General features: G+C 52.4%; 1 protein-coding gene across 5 annotated transcripts in view; it reads left to right on the top strand.

Annotated features, from left to right (window-relative positions):
- Window positions 1–27,332, top strand: part of KLF8 (KLF transcription factor 8) — a 70,919-nt gene that overhangs the window by 31,201 nt on the left and 12,386 nt on the right. For 2 of the 5 annotated variants that reach the window (XM_061598309.1, XM_061598308.1), the window contains exon 2: window positions 3,975–4,113. In XM_061598309.1, coding sequence (XP_061454293.1) covers window positions 3,975–4,113 — 139 coding nt within the window. Of the gene's footprint in view, window positions 1–3,974; window positions 4,114–15,673; window positions 15,698–16,585; window positions 17,059–27,332 lie in introns of those variants that run through there. The other 3 variants (XM_061598312.1, XM_061598311.1, XM_061598310.1) reach the window with 3 other exon arrangements.

Below are 27,332 nucleotides of genomic sequence, written 5' to 3'. Positions count from 1 at the left end.
GGTATAATGCGTCAAAAATGGGAACATCAAAAAGGGACCAGGAGGAGCAAAAATCGAGGGGGGGGGAGACAAAAGAGATGTTTATTATTCCAATACTGGTCCTTCAGGGAAATCTAAAATCAATTGTAAAATGTATTTTTAAGTATAGAACTGAATAGTGTATGTATTATATAAAGCTTCCCAAAGGGGAATAGGCACTGAGGGAGGTGTAGCCTGAGAAGGGGGCATGGCCTGGGGAGATTCCTGAGGGCAGATAAAAAGTCCTGGGGGGCCACATTCAGCTTCTGGGCCTGCGGAGTTAGACCATTAATCTGCCTAGCCCACTACTGTCTGCACTGACTGGCAGAGGCTCTCTGGGATTTCAGGCAGGAGCCTTCCCCAGCGCCATCTAGAGATGCTTCCAGGGACTGAATATGGGACCTTCTACGTACAAAGGGCTCAAAAGGTTTGGCAAAACTGGAAGTATTATCAGTTACAGTTGGAAGAATCTTCCTGCTGTGAAAGTGCACCATTGCCATTCATATCTCAGAAAATCTCTATAGTCTTAGGAAATGATTGCAACCCAGGGAATTTCTTGGAAGCCAGGATGGAGAACACCTCTCATCAGCCCCAGGCAGCATGGCTGATAGTCAGGGATGATGGGAGATGTAGTTCAGCAACAACTGGAGGGCTGCATGTTTCCCATTCCTGTTGCAGGTCAAGACTGCTGAGCACTTTTGCAGATTCTCCAGTCGTCAATCAGTGAGCAGCAAACGTCCATAAAACTCTTGAGATTTTGTGGAACAAATATCAGCTGTTGAGCAAACCTGCTTTTTTTCTGGAAGACACATATCCAAGTTGCAGTTAGTTGTGGAATAGTGGATATCCACGTGCCTGCTTAGTGTTCGCCTGGAGAGAACATCTGCCATTTTGTTTTATTTATTTATTTATTTATTAAATTTCTATACCTCCCCATAGCCGAAGCTCTCTGGGCGGTTCACAACAAGCAAGACAGCAAAAATACAATTAAAACTATTTATAGAACAATTTAAACATACTAAATTACAAATATACTGGCATACTAAGATGCTAAAAATAAGTTGAGATGTTAAAATGTTAAAATGTTGAAATTAAAATTATTAAATTATTAAATTTATTAAAATGCCTGGGAGAAAAGGAATGTTTTAACCTGGCGTCGAAAAGATAATAATGTTGACGCCAGGCGTACCTCCACAGGGAGATCGTTCCATAATTCGGGGGCCACCACTGAGAAAGCCCTTTTTCTGGTTACCATCCTCCGGGCTTCCCTCTGAGTAGGCACCCAGAGGAGGGCCTTCGATGTTGAACGAAGTGTACGGGTATGTTTGTTTTGACCTTTTAGGCAGGTTTATAAATTTCTGGGTGTTCCATTAGTTCCATGAACAATAGATTTTGTGATCAGTTGAGTCAATTTCTTCTCCCCCCTCTCCCGAGACTGCATACGATCTGCTTTGTTGGTGACGGTGGTTGAGACTGAGAATCGCATACCTCTCCAACTCCTCAAACACACTTGTATAACCTTTGGGTGGCTTCCATATTGTTCAGTAAACGTCACAATATGGTGCTTCATGTGCTGAATTATTTTTCAAGAGCTTCTCCTACTGCAGAAGTTTCTTGAGGATGCTCTGCATTGTAGCAGCCTCTCAACAGCCCCCATAAACATCCTTCAGTTCAATCCCACCCCATCCTTATACCCTGAGCTGCTTGTGTCTGGCTTGGCCTCACAATTTCTTGTCAAGACCTCGCTGAGTACTAGAACGCACAAAATAGCTATTGAGAAAAACACACTTGAGCTTGCGCGCCTGCTGATAGGAACCAAGGAAATTGACCCAGCTTCGTTCCATACTGTCTGTGTTGATGGCTAGCAGCTTTCCACAGTGTCAGGCAGGGGTCTGTCAGCCCTACCTGGAGATACCATCAGGGGTTGAACCGGGGACCTGCATGCAAGGCAGATGCCCTACCACTGAGCTACAGCCCTTCCCCAAATACTTCAGTAGCTGAAGCTTGCCCCTGCATCCTCAGGGTTAAAAGCAGGGCTTGTAGGCAGTTGGCTTGTTTGTCTTTGATGTCATTCCAGAATTCAGCAATGAACACTACAAAAATCCAGACTGGATTGTTGCACTGCAGTCTACGTGGGGCTGCTCTTGAAGACAACTCAGAAACTTCAACTGGTCTAAAATGCAGCAGCAAGATTACTAGTGGGGGTTCCTTTTAGATCTCACATAACCCCTGTTTTAAAACAGCTGCATGGGTTGCCAGTTCATTTCCGGGCCCAGTTCAAGGTGCTCACGTTAGTCTTTAAAGCCCTAAACACCTTAGGTCCCAAATATCTGAAAGACCGCCTCCTTCCCTACAGACCCTCTTGGGTGTTGAGATCAGCAGAGGGTTGTTCCCTACCTTTTGGTAGTTCCGCCACTCTCAGAACCTTGGGGGGGCAGGAGAGGGCATTTTCTGTGGCAGCCCCAAAGTTCTGAAACTCCCTCCCCACCAAGGTGCTTCTGGCTACGTCATTGGACAACTTTTGGCAAAGGCTGAAGACACCCGAGATGGATATTTTTAGGACTCACCCTGTTTTCTGTGATGTTGTTTCAGTTGTTTTTAACGGTTTTAATTATGTGTTTTAAAACTGTTGTAACCCGTCCGGGAACCTTTGGGTGAAGGGTGGGTGGTAGTGGTGGTAATAATAATAATAATAATAATAATAACAACTCCTGTGCCATTGTAGGAATTAATAATGTGAATGGTGCCAGATTATGCTAAAATGAGCAAACTTCCATGCATGCCGTTGATTTCTGTAATCTTATTTTAAACTCTAGATATGGGCACACAGATCTGTGTTTGGAGATACCTAGAGATGTGCTGGGCTGGTGAGGTCTCCTGAAGGACGGTGGTGCCTTCTTCCATATGGAGATTCTCCACTGGGGGGAGGAGGGGGCTGGGTGGGGTAAGAGGGAGAAGGTTTTGCTCTCCTCCAGGGCTGCTGTTGTAGTCTGGCATTTGAGAACCATTTGGGATTTTCTCTTCCCCTAGTGTGGACTGGGTTGGACTGCTCTGCAGGAAGTTTATAGAATGGCTTTCTCCAAAACATGATAAGACAGCCCAACAGTTTTGCCAGCCCTTGAGCTTCTGGGTCCTTGTGTGGGACAACAAGATAGAAAGCTGCCTTCAATGTGGGGGTATTGAGAAAAAGTTAAAACTTTTGGAGGGTTTTTTTTAAAAAAAAAAACCTGAGGACATTATTGGATATCTTACAGTTTTAAGTTGGTTACAAATTTTATTGGGATATCAGAAGAAAGAGCCAGTCAAGCTACATGCTGTTGGCTGGGAACTTAACAAGAGCTACAAAAACATTATTGGCTAATAAATGGAGAACTCTGGAACTGCCTACAGTACAGTGTGAAGGTGGTGGAATAAACCTTAGTGTGTCCCAAGGATGTCAAAGCTTGTAGAGTTAGGAAGACAAAAGCAAACTCAACTTGAAAGTTTATGGTCCTTGTTTATAATTTTTAAGAAAATTAAATGCAACCTAGAATTATTTGTTGCATTTTCATTGTTGAAATTTGAAATAACCTTCGAAATAACATAAACAACTTTGGAATGACAAGAACAGAAAATACAATTTTGTACATATGATAGATCTGGTATTTGTGTGTGCACATGCATTTATATTTATAGTTTTTAAAAGGGGAAAGAAAGCTTCCTTATAGTAGGTCAGACTGTTAGTCCATTTAGCCCAGTACTGTCTACACTGATCAGCAGCAGCTTTCTGGGGCCTTTTCGATTAGCTGCTGACTGACCCTTTTTAAAGCTGGAGTTGCTGGGGATTGAACCTGGACTGTTCTGTGTGCAACTACGTGCGCTCTGCCTCCCATGTTATGGTTCCTGCCGAGTCTCCTGCATCATGAAAGCACAGGCCACCCAAACTGACTTTTTTGCTCTTCTCCTCCTCACCACAGATGGGGTGCCAGAGGCTGCAAGAGAGGAAGTGACAGTGCCCAGCGCTACGTGTCCGTGCAGGGACAGCGTCAGGAAAAGCACCCGTTGGCAGGAGGTTCTGCCTCCTCCTCCCTAGCTCTTGAAAGCGTGCTAAGGTGGGTAAGTGAGGACTGAGCACTGTTATTCTTTCCTTTCAAAGGAGGACACTGAGGCACACAAGGAGCTTCCACGTGTGGTGTCAGACGCTGGGCTCTTAGGCACTTTTGCTGCCTCTGTCCACAGTTTGGACTCTTGGGGATGCAGGCCATGAGGCTGGATTGCTTAGCTGAGCACCACTGTCCTCCTCTTGCAGACATCTCCTGAAACAGTTGCACCTTGATCCTCCCGTTGCTGTGCCCCCTGGCAAAGGGGAGTGCATTTCCCTCTGGGTCTGTGTGTGTGGAAAAGGATTGGGTGCACTCTTTCCTGACCTGGTGCCCTCTGGTTGTTTTGGACTGCAGTGCCTATGAGCCCCAGCCAACGTGGCTGTCCAGATAGGCTGGGGAAGGCTGGTCTACTGAGCTGGTGGGTAGGACTGTGGAATGGAGAAGGGGCAGGGGGCTCAGCTGAGCTTCTTGGGGCAGAATGATGGGAGAAGACTTTGTCAGTGCCCATTCATTGTTCAAGATGTGATGAGGACCAGTCACTTAGATGGCTTGGAACGTACATGGGGAGGGGTAAGTGCTGCTTGTCATTTTTCTTTTTTTAAAAGAAATTTATGAGGGATAGGTTTGTCAGTGACTATTGGCCAAGCAAGCCGAAGATGAAGCCTCCACATTTAGAAGCAGTGTTCTGCAGAATGTTTGTGTGTACTGCCTTCAAGTTGATTCCGACTTACGGCGACCCTATGAATAGGGTTTTCATGAGGCTGAGAGGCATTGTCTGGCCCAAGGTCACCCAGTGAGCTTCATGGCTGTGTGGGGATTCGAACCCTGGTCTCCCAGGTCGTAGTCCAACACCGTAACCACTACACCACACTGGCTCTTTACTGGAGAACAAAAACAGGAAATAGCTATTGGCCTGCCCTGCCAATCTGCTTGTTTCTCTGGGGATTTCGTTGGGCTTTTGCTGGAGGTGGCTTGGACCTTTGACCTGGAAAGCAGAGTGCTGGGAATATGTTGATGTGGCATAGGACGGTGGCAGCGGAGCCTTTATAAAAGCAGGTGGAGGGAGGTATGTCTGGGGGAACAGGAGAACGGCCTCCTGACAAAAACGGAGCCAGGAGAAAATGTCCTTTTTCTCCCTTGCCGAGATCACCCTGGTGCCTGCGGAGGTCTCCCCTCCCCTCTGCAGTTGGAAGGGCTGTGCTCACTGGCTGGCTGGCTGTGTGACCTCAGAGCAAGGCAGAGTCGCAGGACGTCCAGAGGGGTTTTTGTTCCCAACGGAAGTGGTGCCTCTGAGTCTGCTGGGCCCCTCCACTCTCACGGAGCTGCATTTTTAGATACAACAGCAGTGGGGGGGGGAGGTACCACCACAGGCAGGAGGGCAGGAAGTGGCTGTTTTGTTGCAATTAGCGGGCAAGGCAAAGGCGGTGTTCTTGAGCAGCTGGAGCTTAACTTCTTAAAGAGGTGCTGGGGCCAAATCCTGCTGAGGAGCCTTTTGCTGCTGTCTTCCCTGCTCCTTAATATTCAGCCTGAGTATACTGGCTTGTGGTTGCACTGGGGCCATTCTGTACATGCTCAGAGGGCATGCATTACTGCACACATTTCTGGACTGAGCCCGGTTGCTGGCATTGGATTCTGGGGTAGCGCTTTGTTGCAGGCGAAGCAGGAGAGCTGCCTTCAGAAACCTGATGAGATGTCACACCAAAGATGGAGCAGGACTCACTCTCCTCTGTCGTTTCAGAGGGCAGGACTAAAACCCATGGGAAGAAATTGCAGGGATGTAGATTTTGGCTAAACATTAGGAGAAACGTCTTAAGGGTAAGGGCTGCTGGGCGCTGGAACAGAGACTGCCTCGGGAGGAGGTGGGCTCTCCTTTGCTGGACAAATGTAAGCAGAGGCTGGGTGGCCACCTATCTGTCTCTCTGTCAGTGGGGCTGTGGAATCCGAACTTGTGGTCTAAACTTTCAAGTTGTCCAAGATGCTGAAAGTTCTGGCTAAAACCCAGAGTGGATTCCACTGACCCACTGACATGGAGCCACCTACCGCCACTGCTGCCTATCCACCTACCTACCCACCTGTCTGTCTGTGGCACTGCAGTTGTGGGCTCCTGCATGGAGCCGAAGTCGCCATTCAACCCTGAAATCCTGTGACATGCAAAGCAGCCCCGTCCAGCTTGGAGGGAGGAGGGTGGAAGTGGCCGGGAGACGCATAGCTGGGTGGGGACCTTGGCATCTCCTGTTGAAAGAATTGGGTTGCAGGTGATGGGAATGACCTCTCGCCTTCCTGGCACAGAGGATGTCCGCTGGACCAGCGGCCTGACTTGGTAGACAGCAGCCTCCTGTACTGCTCTTTGGAGGGTGCTGGGCTGCATCTCACTGGAATTTGGGTTTCCGGGAGCTACCATGAAGGAATCCCCCCCCCACGAGATCCTTTGAGGGTTGTTGGGCTGGTCTTAAATAAAAACATGCCTCCTCCTTACTAAGGGCACCAGGCAGCCTTCTGCCCCCTCTGCCTCTGGGGCAGCAAGTTGGCATACCCTACCCTGGGGGGCAGGTGGCATTCTGCAACCTTTGCCTGGTGCCAGGGCAACAAGCGTCCTTCTCTGGGGTCTGCACACATTTTCCATGAAGAACAAAAAGTCCTCTCTCTCTCGTTTTAAAATATCATTACTTCCTGATCTCTGAGGGCCAAGCGGGGGCATCCCAAGCTAAGGAGAAGGTGCCAGGATGGGCACAGGAAGCAGGGCCAGTGTCAAGGGTCAGCATGGTCAGGCATCTGTCAAGAGCTCACACCCAAGCGGGGGGCCCACAGGCAAGAGTCCCCTGGATCTGCTGCTGTGAGGAAGTACTTTCACTGGGGTGTGTGTGCTCTGTCTTGCCCAAGGGGGCTCCAAAACCCGCAGCCGACATTGCATGAATCAGCATTTGACTGGATCAGAAAACTTGCCCATCTAGCCCAGTACTGTCTGTTCTGACTGGCAGTGGCTCTCCAGGGTGTCTCCTGGGTAGGGGGGGAGAGAGAGAGAGAGAGAGAGAGAGAGAGAGAGAGATCCCTTTCCCATGCTCACTGATCCTTTAAACTATGCCAGGTTCAGGCTGAACATGGGCTGTGCCAGCAGGGCATGCCCTGTTCCCTCTCAATGTTTCCTGGGCTGCTTCTGGGTGCTGTGGGTGCCAGAGTAGGATTTGCAGCCGAGCGGGTCTTGCCTCCCCCCCCTTTTTTTTGCAGATGGAGAGCAAATGTTACCCATTAACTGCCATGATTACTGTGGAAAAGAGTCCCCCCCCCCCTAACTGGACATCCTGAGTCTCATACTTGGGCTGCCACGAACATCTGGCTTGATTGGGTTGCTAACTAGAGTTGTGATGTTGCTCTTATGACGAAATATGCGAAGAAGAGTTCTGCATGACTCAAAAGCTTGTGCCCGCTATTTTTAAGCATAAAACAATTCAATAAAAATACCATGTCACATTTTCTCTGGGTGTTTTTTTCTTTTTGGACGGGACTAGCATGGTTCTTAAGACTCTGGGACAGTTTGGGGAACGTACCTTTGCGGAATATTTTCCTGCTCTGTTGGGAAACGTCCTGCAATCACAGGACCTGAGAAGCAAGTTTCTTGGCAGGGAAGCAGACTCCCCCGGCCTGCTTCCCCACACAAGCGCACCAGATGTGCATGCTGGTGGTGGTGCAGCTTTGCAGGAAACGTTCCTTTCAGTGGAAAGAGCCTGATCCCAAGGGCTGAGAGACTGAGGAGAGGCAGAAAGAATGTTAAGGCTACAGTCCGATGCACACTTACTTGGGGTCAAGTCCCACTGTACTCCATAGGCCTTACTTTTGAATAGACTGTGCGTGCATCTCTCTCCCCCACTGCTACATGCTTAGGATGCCTTAGGCCAGCAGTTCCCAAACTTTTCCCCCCATGGACCACTTGAAAATGGTCTTGGTGGACTGTTTAATTATTTTTTACCCCTGCCTGCTGTAGCAATTGTAATGCACCATATGAATATTTAATGCAGACATGCTGTTGACCACCTGAATGAAGCTCACAGACGACAGTTTGGGAATCCCCCATCTTAGACCATTACGTATAGCTGCTATACATTCTCTGCAAGGCATGGCCTTGCCTACTTCTTCCTGGCTTTGGCATTGAACATAGAGCCTCAAGTTTGCAAGTAGTCTATATGCCACTGAAAATCTTTTGCTGGGGAGCCACAGCTGTGGAGGACTGTTGCTTTTAAACTGGAGCATGTCTGGAAGGAAGGTGATTAGGATAGTGAGGGATCCGGGCACCGAAGTCCCTGTGAGGGACAGTTGAAGAGCTGGGTATGTTAGGTTGGAGAGAGAAGGTGAAGGGAAGACAGAATAGCTGCCTCTAAATATCTGAAGAGCTGCCATGTAAAAGAGGGCGCAGACTTTGTTTTCCATTTCTCCAGAGGGCAGGACAAGAAATCCATAGGTGGACATTTGTTTTATTTATTTATTACATTTATATACCGCCCCATAGCCAAAGCCCTCTGGGTGGTTTACAGCATTTACAGAAATTGCAGGAAAGTGAAAACTTCTTAATGGCAAGAGCTTATTTGACAGTGGAACAGAGGCGGCCTCCGGAAGTGGTAGGCTCTCGTTTGCAAGAGGTATTTAAGCAGAGACTGCACAGCCCATCTGTAAGGGATGCTGTTGTTGCATCTTGCATTGAGTCGGGGGAAGAGGAGGTTGGACTAAATGACCTCCAAGACACCCTCCCACTGCTAACTCATGTTCTTCTTATGGGCTTCCACCTGGATGGCCCTGCTGGAAAGCAGGATGTGGAGGTAAATAGACCTGATCCAGCGGAGGAAAGGTAAAGGGGGCTGGGACTGGGTTGTGGGCACTTAGGTATTCATACGTGGGGTGGGGAAGCTGGGACTGAAGAGAACATAGGAAGAGCCCTATAGCTGGACCGGGCCAAAGGGGGCCCATCCAGTCCAGCCTCCTGTTCTCACAGTGGCCTGCCAGGTGCCCATTATAGGAAGCCCAAGAGTAGGGCTGGAGAGCAAGAGTAGCCCTCTCCCCGATTGGGATGCCCAGCACTGGTGTTCAGGGGCTTCTGCCTCTGACAGTGGAGGCAGAACAGAGCCACTGTGGCTAGTAGCCATTCATAGCTGCCTCCTCTATTAATTTGTCTCATTTGCTTCTAAAGCCATCCAAGTTGGTGGCCATCACGATCTCTTGAGCACAGTGTGTATTTGGACAACGGCTTGTACGTTTGTTCTGTTTCTTTCATTTTGCTTGCTCTGCAGAGTGTTTCAGTGACCTCTCTGGATGCTGTTGCAAAGGGCCCACATGCGATGGAGGAATCCCTGCGACGGATGCATGGCCAGAGCGGAGTGCAACACTGCTGTCAGCCAGTGCTGCTTTTTACACGGACCCTGCACTGCACGGACAGGAGTGTGTCTCGGCAGGGAGGGTGGCTGGGCACCCAGTTTTGGTCTGTGGTTCCTCACTGATGGGGGAGGGGAGGGTCTCCTCCTGGTATGCAAGAGCAGCAGTTCCCCATAGGGACCCAGTTGCCCCCCTCCATTGTTGTCAGGCCCTATGCTTGCTATATGGCCTATACAGCCAGGCACGCCCAAAGTTCCCCCCGTGTGCCATGAGCTAACCACCTCCCTTTGCCAAAAGCTGCCTCCATGGCAGGAGTGTGCTTTGGGCCTCCCCACCACCCTCAGGAGGTGGCAGCAAGGGTGGGACTGCCTCGCTGCTGATTGGCCCCGGCGGGGTGGGGGCAGGAGGGGGCTGGCTGTGCAGGCTTCTTCCTCCACAGAAGCAGGAATTGCCTGTCAACTGTGGGCGAGGGGGGAAGCACAGGGGCACCGCAGCCTGCCCTTTCTGCCCCACCCACCAGAGAGGGCTTGACCTCTGGGATGGCCATTGGCCAGCACAGTCCCAGCTGTCCGTGCAAGAGCAGCCTGTGGCTGTTGGCCCTCCCCAAAGCAGCCTCCGCCTGCCCAAGCCAGCCAGCCTGGGTGCTTGGCTTTGGGCTGCCCCTGGGATTCCCTGCCCGGAGCCTTCCTGCTTTCCCTTCTCTCTTCCTCTGCACCTATTTGCACGTAAGCAGCTCTGCTGCTGCTGCTGTGAAGATTTGCACGGCCAGGATTTCAGCTCCTAGTCTTGTGCTTTACTTACTAGAATTAAGTTTCACAGTCCTTACATAGGAAACAACTTGGATGGCTTCTAAAGAGGATTAGGCAAATTCATGGAGGATAAGAGCCAGTGTGGTGTAGTGGTTAGAGTGTTGGGCTGGGGCCTGGGAGACCAGGGTTCAAATCCCAGCTGGTCATGAAGCTCACTGGGTGACTTTGGGCCAGTCATTGTTTCTCAGCCTAATCCACTCACAGCGTTGTTGTGGGGGTTAAATGAGGAGGGGGAGAACCATGTACACCACCTTGAGCTCCTTCGAGGAAAGGTGGGATGATGGTAATAAGAAGATTAATAAATATCAGTGGCTGCTAGACAGGATGGCTATGCTCTGCCGCCTCAGTCACAGGCAGCGTGCTTCTGAATTCTTGGTGGAAACCTCAGAAGGGGAGAGGGCTTAGGTCCGGCTTGTGGGCTTCCCAGAAGAGGCCTCTGGTTGGCCGCTGGGAGAAGAGGAGGCTGGACAAATGGCCCCTGCTGGCTCTTCTTGGGAGCGGCCGCATCCGGATCCAGATCATTGCTCCATCTTGCTCAGTATTGTCTACACTGACTGGCGAAGGCTCTCCAGGGCTTCTTTCTAGACATGTCTACACTCCGTGCACTTTTTATTCTTTTATGCGCTGGAGATGTATGTATACTATATATACTTTTTTCAAGCAATAATTTATTTTTTAAAAACTTTCAAAAACTTTTTAAAAAGACCGGGGATGTTCCCAGCCCTACCTGGAGATGCCAAGGATTGGATCCGGGGCCTTCCACATGCAAGGATGCTCTGCCGCTGAGCTATGGCCTTTGCAATGCAGCACATTTGCACAAGATTGGAGCAGAATATTGCAAGGGCAAGAAAAAGGGTAAAAATGTCACTGCAGCATAAATTTCTCTCTCTGTTACTTCAGCTTGCCAGGGTCTTCTGTGCAGGCAGCTTGCCAGCATGGGCTGAGTGCCTGTTTTATGGCAAGCTCAAGTGGACACCAACATAGGGTAAGACTGTAGTTGCCGGCACACTTATCTAGCAAATGTGGATGAAAAGGCTGTTCACCCAAGCTAATTTTTGGCTGAAACGATCTGGGTCCTCAGCACAGTGCGCAGGGTTCTCTGGCGTACCATTAGGGGAGCAGCTGTGTGGGATGTGGCTCTGCAGCTCCCCAGACATTCCTGTAGCCCTGCTTGGCTCAAGGCTGTTGAGCAGTCTGGCTTAGCGCTGCCATTGCAAGCCTGGAGCAGCCCACTGCTATCCACCCATCCTGCGAGGGAGGACAAAGGGGCCCCTCCTAGCTAGAGGTACAACCATGTGGGATTTCCTTCAGCACCTGCTGCAGAGGTTGATTGTGGCATCCCGAGAGGAAGGCCCGCCATGGCCCCATCCATCACGGGGAGAGCATGTGCAGTTACATGAAACCATGTTTGTCCACAACAATGTCAGTTCTGCAAATAGAAAAAGGCCTCAGAGTACCAGAGAAGCAGATTCATGGCAGATCTGTGCATGGGACCTCTTGAGATCTCTGTATCGCTGAATGCTGATTTGCCCATTCCTGAACCATTATTCCACCATGCTGGGGTGTTGGTGACCAGTTAAATACCAGAGTGTATGTTGCTCATTAGTGAGTATTATACCAGAGCAAAAGCGGAATGTTTGTGGGCAATTCTGATTCTCCTCTAGCAAGAGCAACTGCTCTGTGGATCGTGGTTACTCCAGATTAATAGAGAGAGATGAACCTCGGCCTTGTGACCTCCCAGCTGGATTTTCCTCTGCCCCAATAGTGATGTGGGGCTCACCCGGACCTACCCACCAAATAAATCACTCTGGACTTTTTTTGAGCAAGAGGAAAGGGAGGGGCCCATGCACAAACAGACAAGATGCCCAGACAGTTAGCAGTCTGTTTTTTGGGGGCATCTGTCCACAGGCTACCACTGAGGAATAGCTTGATTTCCATCTCCACTGAAGAATATTTGCTTGCATTTAAACTTCAGAAGCATGCTTCCTCCTGATGCCTGTTCAAAACCTAAAGCTCTTGCTGCAGATTTAGGAGATGATGTACCGAACTGCCTAAGGATGCTGTTGCATTGAAAATCAACCAGCACTTCCTCTTCCCAGCCCCCACTGGCAGGCTGTTGCCCTTGCCATCTGGGGGGCTCTGTTTGGATGCCAGTAGAGATTGTGGGGAGGTGCCAAGGGCTGAGCCATCTTCCCTTTTTGGCCTTCGCAGCATCCCCATGGCTGGCCAGACCAAGTCATTTTGCTGCTCGAGGCAAAGGACAGGACGGTGACCCCTCCCATTCCATCCCCAGAAGCTGGCCAGGTGGATCCTACGTCAACGCCAGTGACGAGATAGCACCTTCCACGCCTACTGTGTGGGGGCAGGCCACAGGAGACATGTGATTCTGCCCTCCAGTATCTTGCCATCGCTCCCCTCCAGCTGTTGACTGAGGCGACTCCCTCACACTGCCTACTGGTGGAGCCGGTCTTTGGCATCATATAAGAAGAGCCTGGATGCTGGATCAGGCCAAAAGCCCATCCAGTCCAACATCCTGTTCTCACAGTGGCCAACCAGATGCCTGTTATGGGAAGGCTGCAAGCAAGACCTGAGTGCAACAGCATCGCTCTCCCCACTCCCAGCAACTCGTATTCAGCGGATGCTGCCTCCAAAGTAGCCATCATGACTAGTAAAGACTGATAACCTAATCCTCCATACTTTTGTCTAAGCCCCTTTTAAAGCCTTCCAAGTTGATGGCCATCACTGCCTCCTCTTGTGGGAGCAAAGTTTAACAATGCACTGTGTGAGGAAGTCCTTTTCTTTGTCTGCCCTGAATCTTCCCAACATTCAGCTTCATTAGATGGCCCCGAGTTCTGCTGTTATGAGAAACTTCTCTATCCACTTTCTACACACCATGCACCATTTTATGCGACTCTGTCATGTGCCCTCTTACCTTTTCGCTAAACTAAAAAGCCCCAAGTATTGTAACCTTTCCTCATAGGGGAGTTGCTCCAGCCCCTTGATCATTTTGGTTGCCCTTCTTTTGGAACAGTAGGTGGTTGTTGCAACCCCCTCGCAAAAATAATTGTGGCATTCAAGACTCGTTCCTAGAATAGGTTAAGGAACTCCTCAGCATTCAAACGGAAGGACAGTGCGCTTGTCTGCGGCTACCCTTCTTCTCTCTCTCTCTCTCCACCCCTCCCCAACATGGATTTCTACAGTTGGATACTTTAGGTGGGGGAAATGACTGCAGTCCACTGAACAAGCTTGCTTAGTAGGTCTTGCTGCTGCTGCTATTGATTAACTCTGGCACAACCACCACTGCATGAAGATACCAGACTGGCCCCGAGGGGGTTGTAAGGCTGGATCCTGGGTGTTGGCAGTTATAAGGCCCCTTGGCTGCACAACAGCTGGGCGGGGTGTGCAGTTAGTTCATCACCCAGTTGCAGGGAAGTGGGCGTGGTGTCAGCTTCAGGCTTGTACAGTGACCTCTTTGGTGGTGCTGGAGCATGGCTGTGTTCCTGCGCCACTCCAGTGTGGCTCCAGTGAGCTTTTTGTGAACTTTTGTTTTGGCAGATGTTGGCTTCTTGCAAGGCTGCTTCCGGTCTGGTGCAGCAAAGTTTACACCCAAATTTTGTTTGTTTATTTATTAGATTTATATCCCACCCTTCCTCCCAGTAGGAGCCCAGGGCAGCAAATTCATATCTACAGTTTAGGGATGTGAAGACCAAGGAGTGTGTGTGTGTGTGTGCGTGCATCCATGCCCCTTTTCTTTGCAGGATTGTTCCACTTGCTTTCCTGAGCTCTGTAGGGAGAATCCGAGGAGCATAGTCCCCTGGGAATGGAGGAGTGAGCAGGAATCCTGACTTGTAGCCGGAAGGAACCTGATGCCCCAGGTCAATTCATTTGCTACCTTCTGTGGGGAACTCACCCCTGGAGTCCTTTCTGCCATGGATGGCTCCCACGCACCTCATATATTGGGCAGACTCTGAAGGTGCGTTGCCATATTTTGCCTGCTGATGTCTTAGGCTGAAATCTAGTTTGTGAATTCCAACCATCCTATGAAGCGACTCCCCCATGAGGAAAGGCTGCAGCAGCGTTTGGGGCTTTTTAGTTTAGAGGAAAGGAGAGTTGGAGGCGACATGATAGGAGTGTATAAAGTTATGCACCGCATGGAGAAAGTGGACAGAGGAAATTTTTCTCCCTCTCTCAGAACACTAGAACTCATGAACATCCAATGAAGCTAAATGTTTGAAGATTCAGGACAGACACAAGGAAGTCCTTCACGCAGCACAGAGTTAAACCCTGGGATTCGCTCCCACAAGAGGAGGCAGTGATGGCCACCAACCTGGATGGCCTCAAAAGAGGGTTAGACAAATGCCTGGAAGTGACGGCAATCTTCTACCTCCCCTGTTGGAGGCAGTGTGTCTCTGAATGGCGGTTGCTGGAACCCAGAGGAGGGGAGAGGGCCATATTGGTTGGCCACTGTGAGAACAGGACGCTTGACTAGATGGGCCACTGGCCTGATCCACCAGGTTTTCCTTATGTTCTTATGAAGGCTTCTTGAGAGAAGAATTCTAAGAAAACATTTTTACTTCTTCAGTCTTCCTCCCCTCCTGGGGATTTGAGCCATTGCCCTGCTGCCCCCTCCTCTTATTGTGGCATTTCACTTTTTGCTGCACCTCTTCTGCTCTTGGGCCCCATGGCTGGCCATCTCCCCATCTAGGGCCCAGACGGCTGCCCCTGGCCACAGTCCAAGAAGGTCTAAGGGGCTCGCTGCACTCTCCAAGCCGAGCCTTCTTTGGCTGGTGGAAGAGTTGCTGCGCATTCCTCCTCTCGCCCACCTGCCATTGCATCTACCTGAGCCAAAGGCAACAGGTGCTCCTTCCTCCTCCTCCGCTTTTCAAACGGGACTCTGGATCTGTCCAGGCTCTGCTGTTTCTGCGGGAGGAGTTGGCAGCCACAATGCAGTGTCCGAAGGGTCCCGGCCACCATCTTCCGCACCACGCCCCTATCCGTGCTGGGGAACCGGCCAAGTTGGGGGTGCCCAGTTCTGCTGCTCCCTTTCTGAATGGCCAAGCTGTCGCTCACGAGCCCTCGCGGCAGCATCCCTTCTGCCGCCCATAAGCAGCAGGCCCCCATCGCAGGCGTCGCCCCCGTCCAATTTTCTCTCCCTCTCCCCCGACTGGGCCTCTGCAAGGTTTTGTTTGCTCAGGCTGGGCGCCGCGAGGGTGGAGCCGCCCCTGCGAGAGAGTGAGGAGGCCTTTCGTTCCCGGCTCACCCACCGCCCCAGCCCCAGCCCCAGCCCGCCGGAGGAGAAGCAGCCGCCAGAGGGTGGGGTCGCCGCCAGGCTCCTCCACGTCTCTCACGCTGCGGCTGAGGCCAGGCTTATCACCAACTGCGGCGGGGCGAGGAACTAATCTGGAGCAGGGATGAGCTGTCATGGAGGGGGTAAAAAGGGTGCGGGGTGGAGGAGAGCCCCTTTCTGGGGGCACAAAGCGGCTGGGTCAGAACGAATAGAGGGAGGACTGCTGTGTGGAGTGACAAGAGCGTCCCTTAGGCGAGGAGACGCGGGGAGGGAAGGCAGGGAGCCACCAGGGGCTCTCATCTTCACGGCCGCGCCTCCGGTTTCCACCCTGGAGAGGTCAGTTCTCTCTCCGCGGACATCCCCTCACTCCAAGGTACCGCGGGCCTTTAGTGCTCTGCGGTGGCCTGGCGAGCGCGCGACCGTTCCCTTTCCGGCTCTGGCCAGAATCTCCCCGATGGCGGCAAGGGGGCCTCTTTGGATCTGGCGAGGAACACTTTGCCTCGCCGGCTGTTGTTCGACGGTGGCCACAAGGGCCTCTTTTAGGGCCCTGCGCCTTCCTTGGCTGCGGCGAACTGATCCAGCCCCAACCAGTTCTGGCCTTTCGGGGAGCGGCTGCGTGACAACAGCTGGGCCAGGGGTTTGGGGCAGCGAGGGCAAAGGCAGGCTGCTCTCCAGCAGTCAGGCCTTGGTGCCTGTCGGGCTCGGAGTCGACGCCACCTCCTTCCCCCTTTAGACCCACACGCTGGGCTGCCGGCCTCGCCGCAATAGCGGCGCTATTTCACATTCTCGTGGGGTGCGGGCCACGCGATTCGCAGGCAGGCTCAAAAGCAGCGGGCGGGACGTGCTGCTTTTTAGTGGCGAGTTGGGGGGCGACCCTCTTAACAACCTCGTTGCTGTTGACTTCGCGCTGGTCGACTCCTCGCCGCCTCTGTGCGTGCCAGGCGCAAGAGCTTTGCGCTTTTGGCGTGCAAGCCCTCCTCCCCGGGGTTGTCTCTAAGGCGGCCTGTTTGCTGCTTGTGACCAAAGAGTGTGTATCACAGGCGGGCTGAAACAGCGCGGGACGCCTTCCGGGGGCCGTCAGGACTCCACAACATTAGGCAGAGGCTGGGCTGCCCTAGTGCTCCTCCCTCCGCGGCGGAGCAAACCAGCGACCCATTTTCGCAGCCGCTGCTCTGCCGCCGCCAGCCATGCGAGGGAGGAGCGCCTCGCAGCGCCCGCCTCCGTTTTCCTCCTCCTCGGCTGGTCCTCGCCTCGCCCTGCGCCGGCCGGACCCCTCCCCAGGGTGGGGCTGCTAGCTGGGCACACCCACCCGGGCAGGCGCTGGAGCCAGAGCGGGCTCTGCTGCCGGAGGAGACAGCGCGCTCCTGCTAACTCGCGAGTCGCCGTTGCTGCCGGAGCGCGGAGACCGCCGTCGGGGCACTGCCCACCTGCGAGCCCCTTCACAGCTCGGCTCGGGATGATTCTTCCCGCGGAAGGGACAAGCGCCGCGCACAGGGCCTGGGCGGTGAGTGAGCGAGCGAAGGAGCGGAGCGCCGGCGCCGTCGAGTCGCCACGTTGAGCCAGTGCCGGCTCGCGCTCGCCAAGGGGCTAAAGGGGGCGAGGTTATTGAGGCTTCAGCCTTCCAAGGCTGTTTCTGAGTGTACGCAGAGTGTCTTTCTCCAAGGTTGCTTAACTGCTAAGCCGGCCAGACCCCCCCTCTCTCCCCCTCCCTCCCCCTCCCCCTTTTCTTGGGAGCCGCAGTTTCAGGAGCGCCCCTTCGGAGGAATTCCCCCTGCCCATTGTTGAGCCCCCTCAGTGGGCGGAAGGCCGTTCCCTCCTTGTCTGGGCCGTGTGAAAGCCTTGGTATGGCAGCGGGTCCGGTCTGCTCGGGCCAGCGTACCGCTCAACAGGAGAGCGCTCCAAATGTGGCGCGGGTGGGGGCCTTTATTCCCCTCTCCCCGCAGCTTGGTGGCCCTGGCGCCTCTTCCCCCTCCCCTCGCGAAGAATTAGGGTGCCCCTTAACGGACAGGATCTGTCACAGTTCAGTGGCGCTGCATGTTCAGAGGCAGGATACCTGTGGAGACCGGTTGCTGCTGCAGGTGGGGGTGGGCTAACCGTGAGGGAGGGGCGTCCTTTCGTGCTTGTGGGTTGCCCAGGAAGCATCTGTTGGCCGCAGGAAGCTGGGTTCAATAGAAACCCCCCCCCCATCTGGCAAAGCCAGGCTGATTATGTGCTTGGCAAAAGCAGCAGCAGCAGAGGCGCCTCTTCTGCCCCCCTCCCTCGCTGTGACCTTCTTTGCGGTTGCAGAGGCTGCACAGGAGAGGCGTGGCAAGGCAAGGCGTGTCCCTGGGGCTGGGCTGGAAGGCGACTGCATGACAGAGTAGGGCCATCAGCCAGCAAAAAAGCCTTGAGTGGAGGAACTGTGGGGGCTTTTCGCCGGCCAGCTGATGAGCTTCTCTTCCTTTTGGGCCTTGGGTTTCTGCAGTGGTGGGAGATGAGTAGCATTTTGCAGGTGTCGCTGCTGTCCCTTGGCAGACTGGAATTCCTGACGCTTGTGCTGCTTCTCCTAGGAAATGTTGCTAATATTTACATTTTGTGTGAGGCGCTGTGACCCAGGAAGGTCTAGTTTAAATGGCTTACCTCTGTGTAATCTGTGGTTAAATTGTGCCCCCCCCCACAGGACTTGATTGTGGTGCACAGGGGCAAGCAGGGTTTTGATCAGCAGTGAAGCAGTTAAGGAACTGATGGCATTTAAACAGCTGTTGTCATAGCTCTGGCACTTGAAGTGAACGCCCTGACCAGGAGAAATGTGTGGATGGTCCCCACCCTCCTGCAGGCTTCTCCCTTTCCATCAGTTCATGCTGGGTGAGACTGAATTGCTTTAGGTGGGTTTGAATAAGGTAAATTGCTCTTGGGTGCATAGGCATGTGTACAACATACACAGAGGAGGATGGACTCAGTCTGGTGTATAAAATGATGACAGGTTGCTGAGGACTGGCCCGGTGGCACCAAGCCACTCTTGCCCTCAGAAGCGGCGCATATGGTTAGTCCAGCCCAGCCTTTGCTGGCCCGGTCTCCTTGAGCTGTTTTGGGCTACAACTTCTGTCTGCTCTCACCAGCACAGCTTGTGGTCCAGTCCAAAACATCTGGAGAGCAGCAGGTTGGTGGAGGCTGGGCCAGGCTATGCCAAGGATGTGACTCTGCTTGATTGTGCAGCCATCAAGGACAGCCGGTCACCAGAATGAGCACTGGCTTTCCAAAGTTTTTGGTGCTGCAGCTGAATTGCACCCACTTTGCTTAACCCTCCTTCCTCCACCAGGCAGAATAAGACCGTTGGAGGGACAGGAGCTGCATTCTGGAGTCGTTCTCCCCTTCACTGCCTCCCACACAAGCTAGCAGCAAAAGTATCACCCCATCTGTATTTTTTGGCATGCTGCCCCTGTGACTGGAGGCGGCTCAAGGCGTTTCCTGCCCTCTTCTTGCTTTCCATGACCTTTGACCTGTGGGTGCTGGGAGGCAGCAGGGATTGGGTGTGCGTGCAAGTAGGAAGGGGGGAATATTTTCCTTGCCGAGCAAGCTGAGAGGGCCATCCTTTTGCAAATCCATCTGAGCACTAAGCTTGCTTGAGTGAAGAGTCCTTATTTCAGGATCCTCTTAAAATACGAAAGGGAAACCAGCTAAAAACTAAAAAATACCAGCCGATAAATTCCCAAATGTATTGCGGAATGAAGGCGATGGGGAAAAGGCAAGTCCTCCTGACTACCTGAGTCTCGGTGCATTTCCTGGGTGTAGCTCAGGTCTTGTCCCTTCACTAAGCCAACCAGTAAAGGGCCCATTAAAAACCCACATGGGCCCCCCATCTGGTAAAGGGCCCCTTTGCAATTTGTCAGCGGCCAATAATGGGTTTATTTCCATTGCTGCTGTGCTTGATCCAATGATGGGGAGACGCAGTTAGTCCCTTACTAGTTGATGTTGAGGAGGACCCCTCCCGCCTTGTCCCGGAGTGCAGACCCTGTGTCTCTGCAAGGCCCGTTGAGTGCTTCCCTCCCATGGGACGGGCATGGACTCTGCCTCACAGAGCAGTGGCGCTAGCTGGAGGTCCCGTTCGCTCCAAACATTTTGAGTGTGCCAACTCTTTTTCCCCCATTTTTTTTTCAGTCCACAGATGTTTCTGGCGGAGCAGTTCAGGGGAGGCAGGAGGTGGGTGGGGGGAGGAGGCAGCGGCAGCAGCGATTGGGTTGCGCCTCAAGGCAGGGCGTGTGAGGAGCTCCTGGGCCCAAGTGGGAAAGAAGGGAGCAGTGAACTGGCTGGGGATTAGAGGGTGGGGGGGCGGGGGATTGCAGCAGGTGCTGGGAAAGGCTTGCAGAAAGAGGGGGGCAGGGAGGAGTAGAGGAGATGTTGCAGTTGTATATTCGAACAACCAAAGGAAGGTTGGCGGGGGGGGGGGAGAAGAATAGAAAAACCTTTGCATTCTACAAAACTTGCTGGACACCTTTTCAAAGAGATCAAGGCAATACACAAGACAGTCTAGTAGAGTGACTCTTATGTAAATGCCAACTGTTTAAAAAAAGAATTAATTATAATTAAATACAAATCGGCAGCAATAAAATAATACAAATATATTAAATGTACAATAAAGGTAACAAACAAAGAAATAAGGCTTTGTATGAAAAAAAAAAGTCCAAATGATCTTGTTGGAACATGCATTTAGGGTGGTGCCTATAAAAGTTTTTTGACATGAAAACAAGGTACACATAATAGATCCCATTCCCCCCCCCCAGACTAGGAAGGTCCTCCCAAAGCTATTAAACATCTCTGTATCACTTGGTGGTGATGTCCAAGCTGGTGGTGAAGGCTTTAAAGCTCACAACTGGCACTTTGAATTGGGTTGAGAAGTTGATGCGTTCTCCTGTTGGGTTGTATCCAATGGTAGTTCTACTTGGAGTAGACCTACTAAAATTAATAGACAAGACTAACTTAGGTTCATTTACAGTTCACATTGGATACACAGCCCTTTACAGCCACTCCAACATGAGTCTATCCAAGCCTTAGATCATTGGTGGAGACCCTTCTCTCAGCCCTGCCACTTCACAGGTGCCACTTCTGGAGGGAACGCAGGAGAGGGCCTTCTCGGTGGCTGCCCCCAGGCTCTGGAATTCCCTTCCTAGGGAGGTTAGACTGGCTCCCTCCCTGCTGTTCTTCCATCTGCAGGTGAAGATGTTTCTGTTCTGACAGGCTTTTGGGAACTGACTGCAAGGGCTATTAAATTGGGTGCTGTTTTTACTGATTTGTTTTGTGTGTGTTTTTAATTGCTGTGTTTTAAATGGTTTTAATTTTATAGTTTAATTACATTTTCATTATAATTTGTGTATGTTTTATTTATATGTTTTAACTGTATTTGTTTTAATTTTTGTAAGCTGCCTTGAGTCCCATTTCTTGGGAAAAGGTGGAGTATGAATGAATAAAATAATAATACTCCTGAACTGGAAGCAACCTTTGTTTCATGCAGCCTTGTCCAGCCTGGTGTCTGCCAGATGTTTTGGACTACAACTCCCATCAGCTGCAGCCAACATGTGCATCTGTTAACCATCCATGCCCAGCCTGGTGGCAGCTGGAGGTTGGGCAAGGCTGATTAACAGATGAACACTGGAGTCCTGCACCAGCCGATGCGTCAGCTGCTGTTTTCAAACGCAGTTCCACATAAGCACATTGCAGTTATCCAGCCCTGGTAAAAGTGACCACTGTGTGATGACTGCAGCCAGATGCTGATAAATGAGGAGGGGTCCCGGCAGCATTATTGGCCACATTCTTTGGGCTCTTCCAGGCCATCACTATTTATAGGTGGGATTCAGTCACATACTGGCAAATTCAGGTTGTGCAACTGTAGTTGATTGGGAAGTTTTGTGCAACATACCCACTTCCCAGAAAAGTTCAGACTCTTTGCGATAAGGAAAGTGATGGGGAAATGGCTGGAAAGTATGGAATATAGCACTTGCTTTGATGCAGCTGTTGTCTAGTCTCCCTGCAAACAGATCAGGATGAATGTTCAATAAACCGGTTGTCCAGAAGCACCTCACATGCCACCTGAGTCTCTAGGAATAGAGTGGGGTTGAAAGGTATTTCGCCCTGCCCTGCCCTGCCCCGCCCCCCAGAAAGTGTGGTCTCACCCACAGCAAACAATGCTCCTTCCTTCCACCACAATGAATTTTGTTTGTAACTGTTAGACTTAGGAGGAACATTGTATATCGGAAAGACAGAACCCTCTTACTGGGAAATGGGTTTTTTTTGGGTGGGGGAGGTCTTCATGATGAGCTGTTTGAGAATGGCTTCCCTCTCTAACTGCTGACACATAGCCATGTGCTGCCTCTAGCGGCTCAGGAAGGCATCAGCGGCAACTTTCTTTTAAAAGAGAACCGGCCTTCTCTCATTTCTAGATGTCTCATTTATCTCTGTTTTTATTATACAGTTTTCATGTTTATATGCTTGTCCGCGAGATTATAAATATGAAGTGGTTTAGAAATACTTTTAAATAAATAAATAAATAAAAGTGTTTATTTTTAATGGTTACTTTGAAGCCAGTGGTCAGAAAGGCAAAGATCAAAGCTCTTCCCCCTATTTTCAGTAGCACCATCAAGGTAGGACTTCCGGGCAGATGTCCAGGGCCCCACTCAGCAGAATGAGCAGGAAGAGCCCTAAATTTAGCAGGGCTGTGGCTTGCCGCCACATTTGGAAGTGAGTCAAGCAATACATGTGATCACCTAAAGAGGAGAGGGTCCTGTAAAACCACTACATCCAAAGTCTAGGGCTTGCCATACCTTTAAAGCCCTTTTAAAGCACATGACTTCCGCCAAGGAATCCTGGATAGTTCATTACGGGTGCTAGGAGCTGCAGCTCTGCGAGGGATAAGTGACCGCTCCCAGGATCCTTTGGGAGAAGCTTTAAATTTATGATGGGAATGCAGCCTGAGACAACCTTCCTGCACCACAGCTGGATTTATTTGTAAAAGGGGTATAATTTGGTTCAGAGTTCTTGGACTATAACTCCCATCAGGCCTAGCCAGTCCTGAACATGTGGAGGGCACCAGGTTAGCAAACGCTGCTTTAGTGAAACTGCAACGTCTGTGCCAGGGTCCCTCCCTGGCTGCCCCTCCAGACCTGCCCTAGGTGCCTCCTGTTGCCCCCCACCCCTGGGACCCGAGTTTTTCCCTTGGTGGGGCTGGCAGGGCCAGGCAGCCTTTCTAGATTCTCCAGAAGGGCGTAGAGTCGGAGGAAGGAAACAGATCCACCCCACAGACGCACGCTTCTCCCTGCCTGCCCCAGGCACCATCCCTGGGCGGGGGTCAGAAGGGAGGCCACACGCAGCCCTCTCTGTGGGACAAAGGCTGGAGGGGGGATCCAAGGCACTTTTGCATTTGCTCTCCTCCCGGGCTGGGGGTGTGAAGCAGATGGGAAGGAGGGGCTGGCTGGAAGCAGCTGCACATGTGGGTGGGGAGGGCCCCGGGTGGTGGGAGGGGGCTCTGTGTTGTCCTGCTTCCCTGACGGGAGGGAGGGAGGGAGGAGGCCAGCGGGCAACCGGCCAGCCAGCCAGGGCTGGTCTGTGGGTGTCTGGGCACGGAGGAGGAGGGCCAGCCCCAGCCAGCCTGGTGGGGGGAAGGGAGCTGCCTCCGCCTGCCAAACGACGGCTTGTTTTGTGCTGCAGCTGCTCGGAGCAGGTCCTGGGAGTGACTCGGGAACGCCCATCCAGGGCGTGTGGAAGAGGGCTGGCTGGCTGGCAGGCAGGGAGTGGCTGACGTGCTCCTTGGCTGCCAGAGGTGGTGCAGAGGTCAGGGCTGGGGGATTGGGGCCTTGCTGCTCCCCTCCCCTCTCCTCCCCAGCTGTTGAGCTTTGCAAACACAGAGAGCAATGCCCCTTGGTGGTCGAGCCCTTCTCTCCCGCTCCCCCCCCCGCCGTGGCTTGCCACTGCTGTCCTGGGCACTGGGCCAGGCCTGAATGGGCCAGCTGGTGCTGCCACTGATCCTTGGCATCAGGGCAGGTCTCTCCTCCCCTCCCCTCAACACCTCCTGAGCAGGAGGGCAGAACATCCCACGGTTCCTCTCTCCAGCTCTGACCCTTCCTGCCTCCCAACCACTCCCTGTTTGGTGCCGGGCAGAGCAGGGTTGCTGTGAGATCCCTCTGCGGCCCGAGTTCTTCATGCCACCCCAGAATCATCTGGGCCTCCTGGGCTGGTTCTTTGCCCTCTGCCGGGAAGCACCACCCTCACTCTTGCAGGTGCCCTTGTGGCCAGCCCATTTCGGGGGGCTTCCGTCTGCCTCCGCTCCTGGCGCAGCCCCAGAGCCCTTTGTCACCAGCTCCCTGTCTGACACGGCAGCTGTGAAGCCTGGGCAAGCTCTTCAGTGATAGCACTGTGGCCACATGGGCAAGATTCTATGGTGGCTGGTTCTGTATATGCTGGGTTGCTTTGCGCTGTTCAGAGCCTGTGTAATGAAAGGGTTAGGAAAATCTGCCTCCCCGCCCCCCACTCACTCACTATCCTGTTGTGCTTGCAGTCAAGATGTTTAAAGGAGTGTTCAGGCTAACACCAACCCTGCAGAGTATGTACTTGGAATAATGTTGCCCTCTCTGAGGGTTATTAATCTATACCCTTTTTGGGGGGCCCTCTAAATATGCTGAAAGTGTTTTATCTCCCTGGTAGCCCCCCATCTTATTTTTGCCTTTTCAGCCTCATCATGTGGCAGTGAGTTCCACAGGTTGGCTGCTTACTGTGTGCCTTCTTAAACTGAATGCCTCTCATGGAGAGCAGGATTTTCTACTTTGTCCCCATCCATCTTCCTTCCTGCAGGGCTGATCTATAATTCATTCTCTCTCTCTCTCTCTCTCTCTCTCTCTCCCTCCCCCTCCCTCCCTCTCCCTCTCTCTCTCTTCTTAAAACCGCCATGTGACTCCGCACCATCCTCTTCCACTGTGTTGGTGAACGAGTGACTCAGTTTCCTATTGTATTCCTGGAACGTGGGGCTGGAGGCTGTCTCTCTGCCTCTGCAGTCTCTTGGAGGTGGACTTCGGGGGCAAGAGGGGGAAGGGCGGAGGAAGTGAGACCTCCTGGCTGCTGCTTCTGTAGCCGCTGAGCTCCTTGGTACCTGCATCTGCAACTTGGATGCACTTAAATATGTGTGTGTTTCCAACGGGGCGTTTGAAACTGGGGAGTACGCTGTCTGATTTCCCCCAGTGGAAACCTAGGAAGAGCTTGGCTGCTGAATCAGACCAAAAAGACCCAGAGAGTCACAGTGGCCAGCTAGATGTAAAGAATTTTTTTTTTTTAAGAAGGAGAGAAAATGGATGGAGTCTGTTTCCATGGAAGGTTTGCAGAGCTGAACAGGCAGCAGTGATGAGAACCCAGGTCTGAATCCCACACTATGCATGGCTTCACCCACCCCCAGTAATCCTGGGAACTGGATTACAGAGCTACATAATTCCCAGCCCCCTTAACAAACTACAGTTCCCAGGATTCTTTGGGGGAAGCCATGTGCTTTAAATGTATGGTGTGGATGTGACCCAGATCTCAGGCAGTTGCTTGAGCAGCAATGGATTGGACCAGCGGTTTTGAGTAAGTGCTCCATGCCATGGGGAGTCCTGATTGCAGGAAGTGTCTGTGTGTGAGAGCAAACGTTCCCAGGTAGCCACTCCTTTTTGCAGACAACAAGAAGGTGGGATTGTATTGGGGGGGGGCTCTGCTTTCCTTCTGCCTCTGAGGCCCTTTCATGTGTATATTGGGTAAGGGAGGGTTTCTCAGTGTGTCACAAAGGGTTTTGAAGTGTGATTGGCGTCACCACAGGCCAATCCAAAGCATGTTGATTCTCCCAGGCTCTTCCTGGAGGTGCCTCGGAGGCATTTTGTCAGATGCACCACCTGCTGCTGCCACCGGATTGTCACGTTGCTGGGAAAGGTGTTGGCATCTGCTGCGGTGTTTGATGGGACGGGTTTTGCTCGCCGTTTTAGACGGTCTGTTTAGCACAGATTGTTTTAAAAATTCATGAATAGCTTTGTAAACGGTCATTCCCCACTCTGGGATCACACAAGTGATGAAGGGTGGAACCTAAAAATAAAGAAATGGATGAAGCCCCGGGAGAATGTGCAGCTTTGAGGAGGAAATTGTGTGGCCCTAACCCCAAAACAAATCACTCTGTTGCCAGGTACAGGTAGGCCTGGGGACCCCACACAACTGGCAAGAGGGGGGGGTCCAGGAACATCCCCCCCCGCCAGTGCTGTACCTTCAGAGCCAGCCTATGAGCCCTAGAGGCTTGGCTTAGAGGGGGGAGGAGCCTCCCCCCCACTTCTGGCTGCCTTCTTCCACACATCTGGTAGGGGGTGAGTAGGTGTGATCTCTTCTCCTCCCCTTACACTGGGTGGGGCCGAACAAAAACTTCCTCCGGTTCCCATAGGAACGGACACTGAGTGCTTTCATGCACTGTGGGGAGGGGGCTCTTTGTTCAGCAGAGAGCCCCCCTTTGTTCCCCGCTCCTTCCCCCACTTAAATAAAAGCCGGGGGCTGGGGAGGGAGGCACTAGGGGCTGCTTTCTTTGCTCCCGTTCCCATTTCTGACCCCCCCCCCCGCCAGGTCACACTCGCTTCTGTTTGATGCAAAGCTTATTTGCAGGTGGGGGGGATTGGCTTTGGATAAGCGTGGGCAGCACGTGATGCTTTTTCAATCACTTTCCCCAGGCTTGCTGATCTGGAGGTGTAATGGGGGTGTGTGTTGTTTACTGGCCTTGCCATGGAAGGGGAAATATGGCTTTTGTGTACTGGATCCCGCAGGCAGCTGCCTCTGCTGTGGCTGCCCAGCGAAAGGCCTTGCAAGGCTTGCTGCTCTGTCCTGGGCAGCTTCTGGGGTCACGCAGTGCCCAGCGTGGCGCTCAGATCCCAAGGACTACAGGGAGGAGATTAATATGCATTCTTCAGGCCCTCTCTTGCTAGGCTGCAGTGCCACTCTGCTGATGGGCAGGGACTTTTTTAGGGCAACTTCAACTTCCGCATCTTCCTCCCTGTTGCCTTGGGGGGGGGTCCTCGAGTGCCTGACTTGGGGAGCCTGAAAGCATTGCCCTCTTGCTACATCTGCCTCCTCCATGGGTTTGGAGTCCTGTTGGGTCAGCCTGTGCCAACATGCATGCCCCTTGGCAGCATAAGCCAGCCTTCCCAACCTGGTGCCCTCCAGATGTTGTTGGACTGCAACTCCCAGCAGCACAGCACAGCCAGTGGTCAAAGATGGATGGTGGCAGCTGCAGTCCAACTGCATCTGGAGGCCTCAAGTCTCCCCCCTCCATGGACTGAGTGGGGGTGGGGCTTCTGGCCACCATCTATCTCCCAGTGGAACTCCCTGCTGCTTGATGGAGGCACTTGGCAGTCTGGCAGAGCTGAGGGTGGCGGGAAGAGTCTGTGTAAAGATAAAAAGGACTGTTTCTCCCCCCCCCAAAAAAAGAGTGGCAAATTAACCCCTTGAATGTCAGGCCTCTTTAGTCCTCTGACTCGTCCTTGGCTTCTGCTGGTTGGGCCCGTCAAGTCTCAAGGAGGGTTCCCACCTCTGGGTCCCGGAGGAGGCTTCCAGATGGAATTGGCCATAGCATCTGTTGAGGAGTGCTGTGGAGAAGAGACCAGCTCCTAGCTAGGCAGAAAATGTCAGCTGCCTGATGGACCTCCCTCTGCCAAGGGGGGGGGGTGTGCTGTGTGATTTCTGGCACTAGCGGCTGCCTTGCCGTTCCTGCAGGCAAAGGCTTTTGCTGCCTGGAGGAGGGGCGCTTTGTCCTCCAGG

Source organism: Rhineura floridana, chromosome 16 (assembly GCF_030035675.1).
Source record: "Rhineura floridana isolate rRhiFlo1 chromosome 16, rRhiFlo1.hap2, whole genome shotgun sequence".
NCBI classification, from domain to species: Eukaryota; Metazoa; Chordata; class Lepidosauria; order Squamata; family Rhineuridae; genus Rhineura; species Rhineura floridana.
Note: the sequence above shows the minus strand (reverse complement) of the source record. Positions and strands in the feature narration are given on the sequence as shown.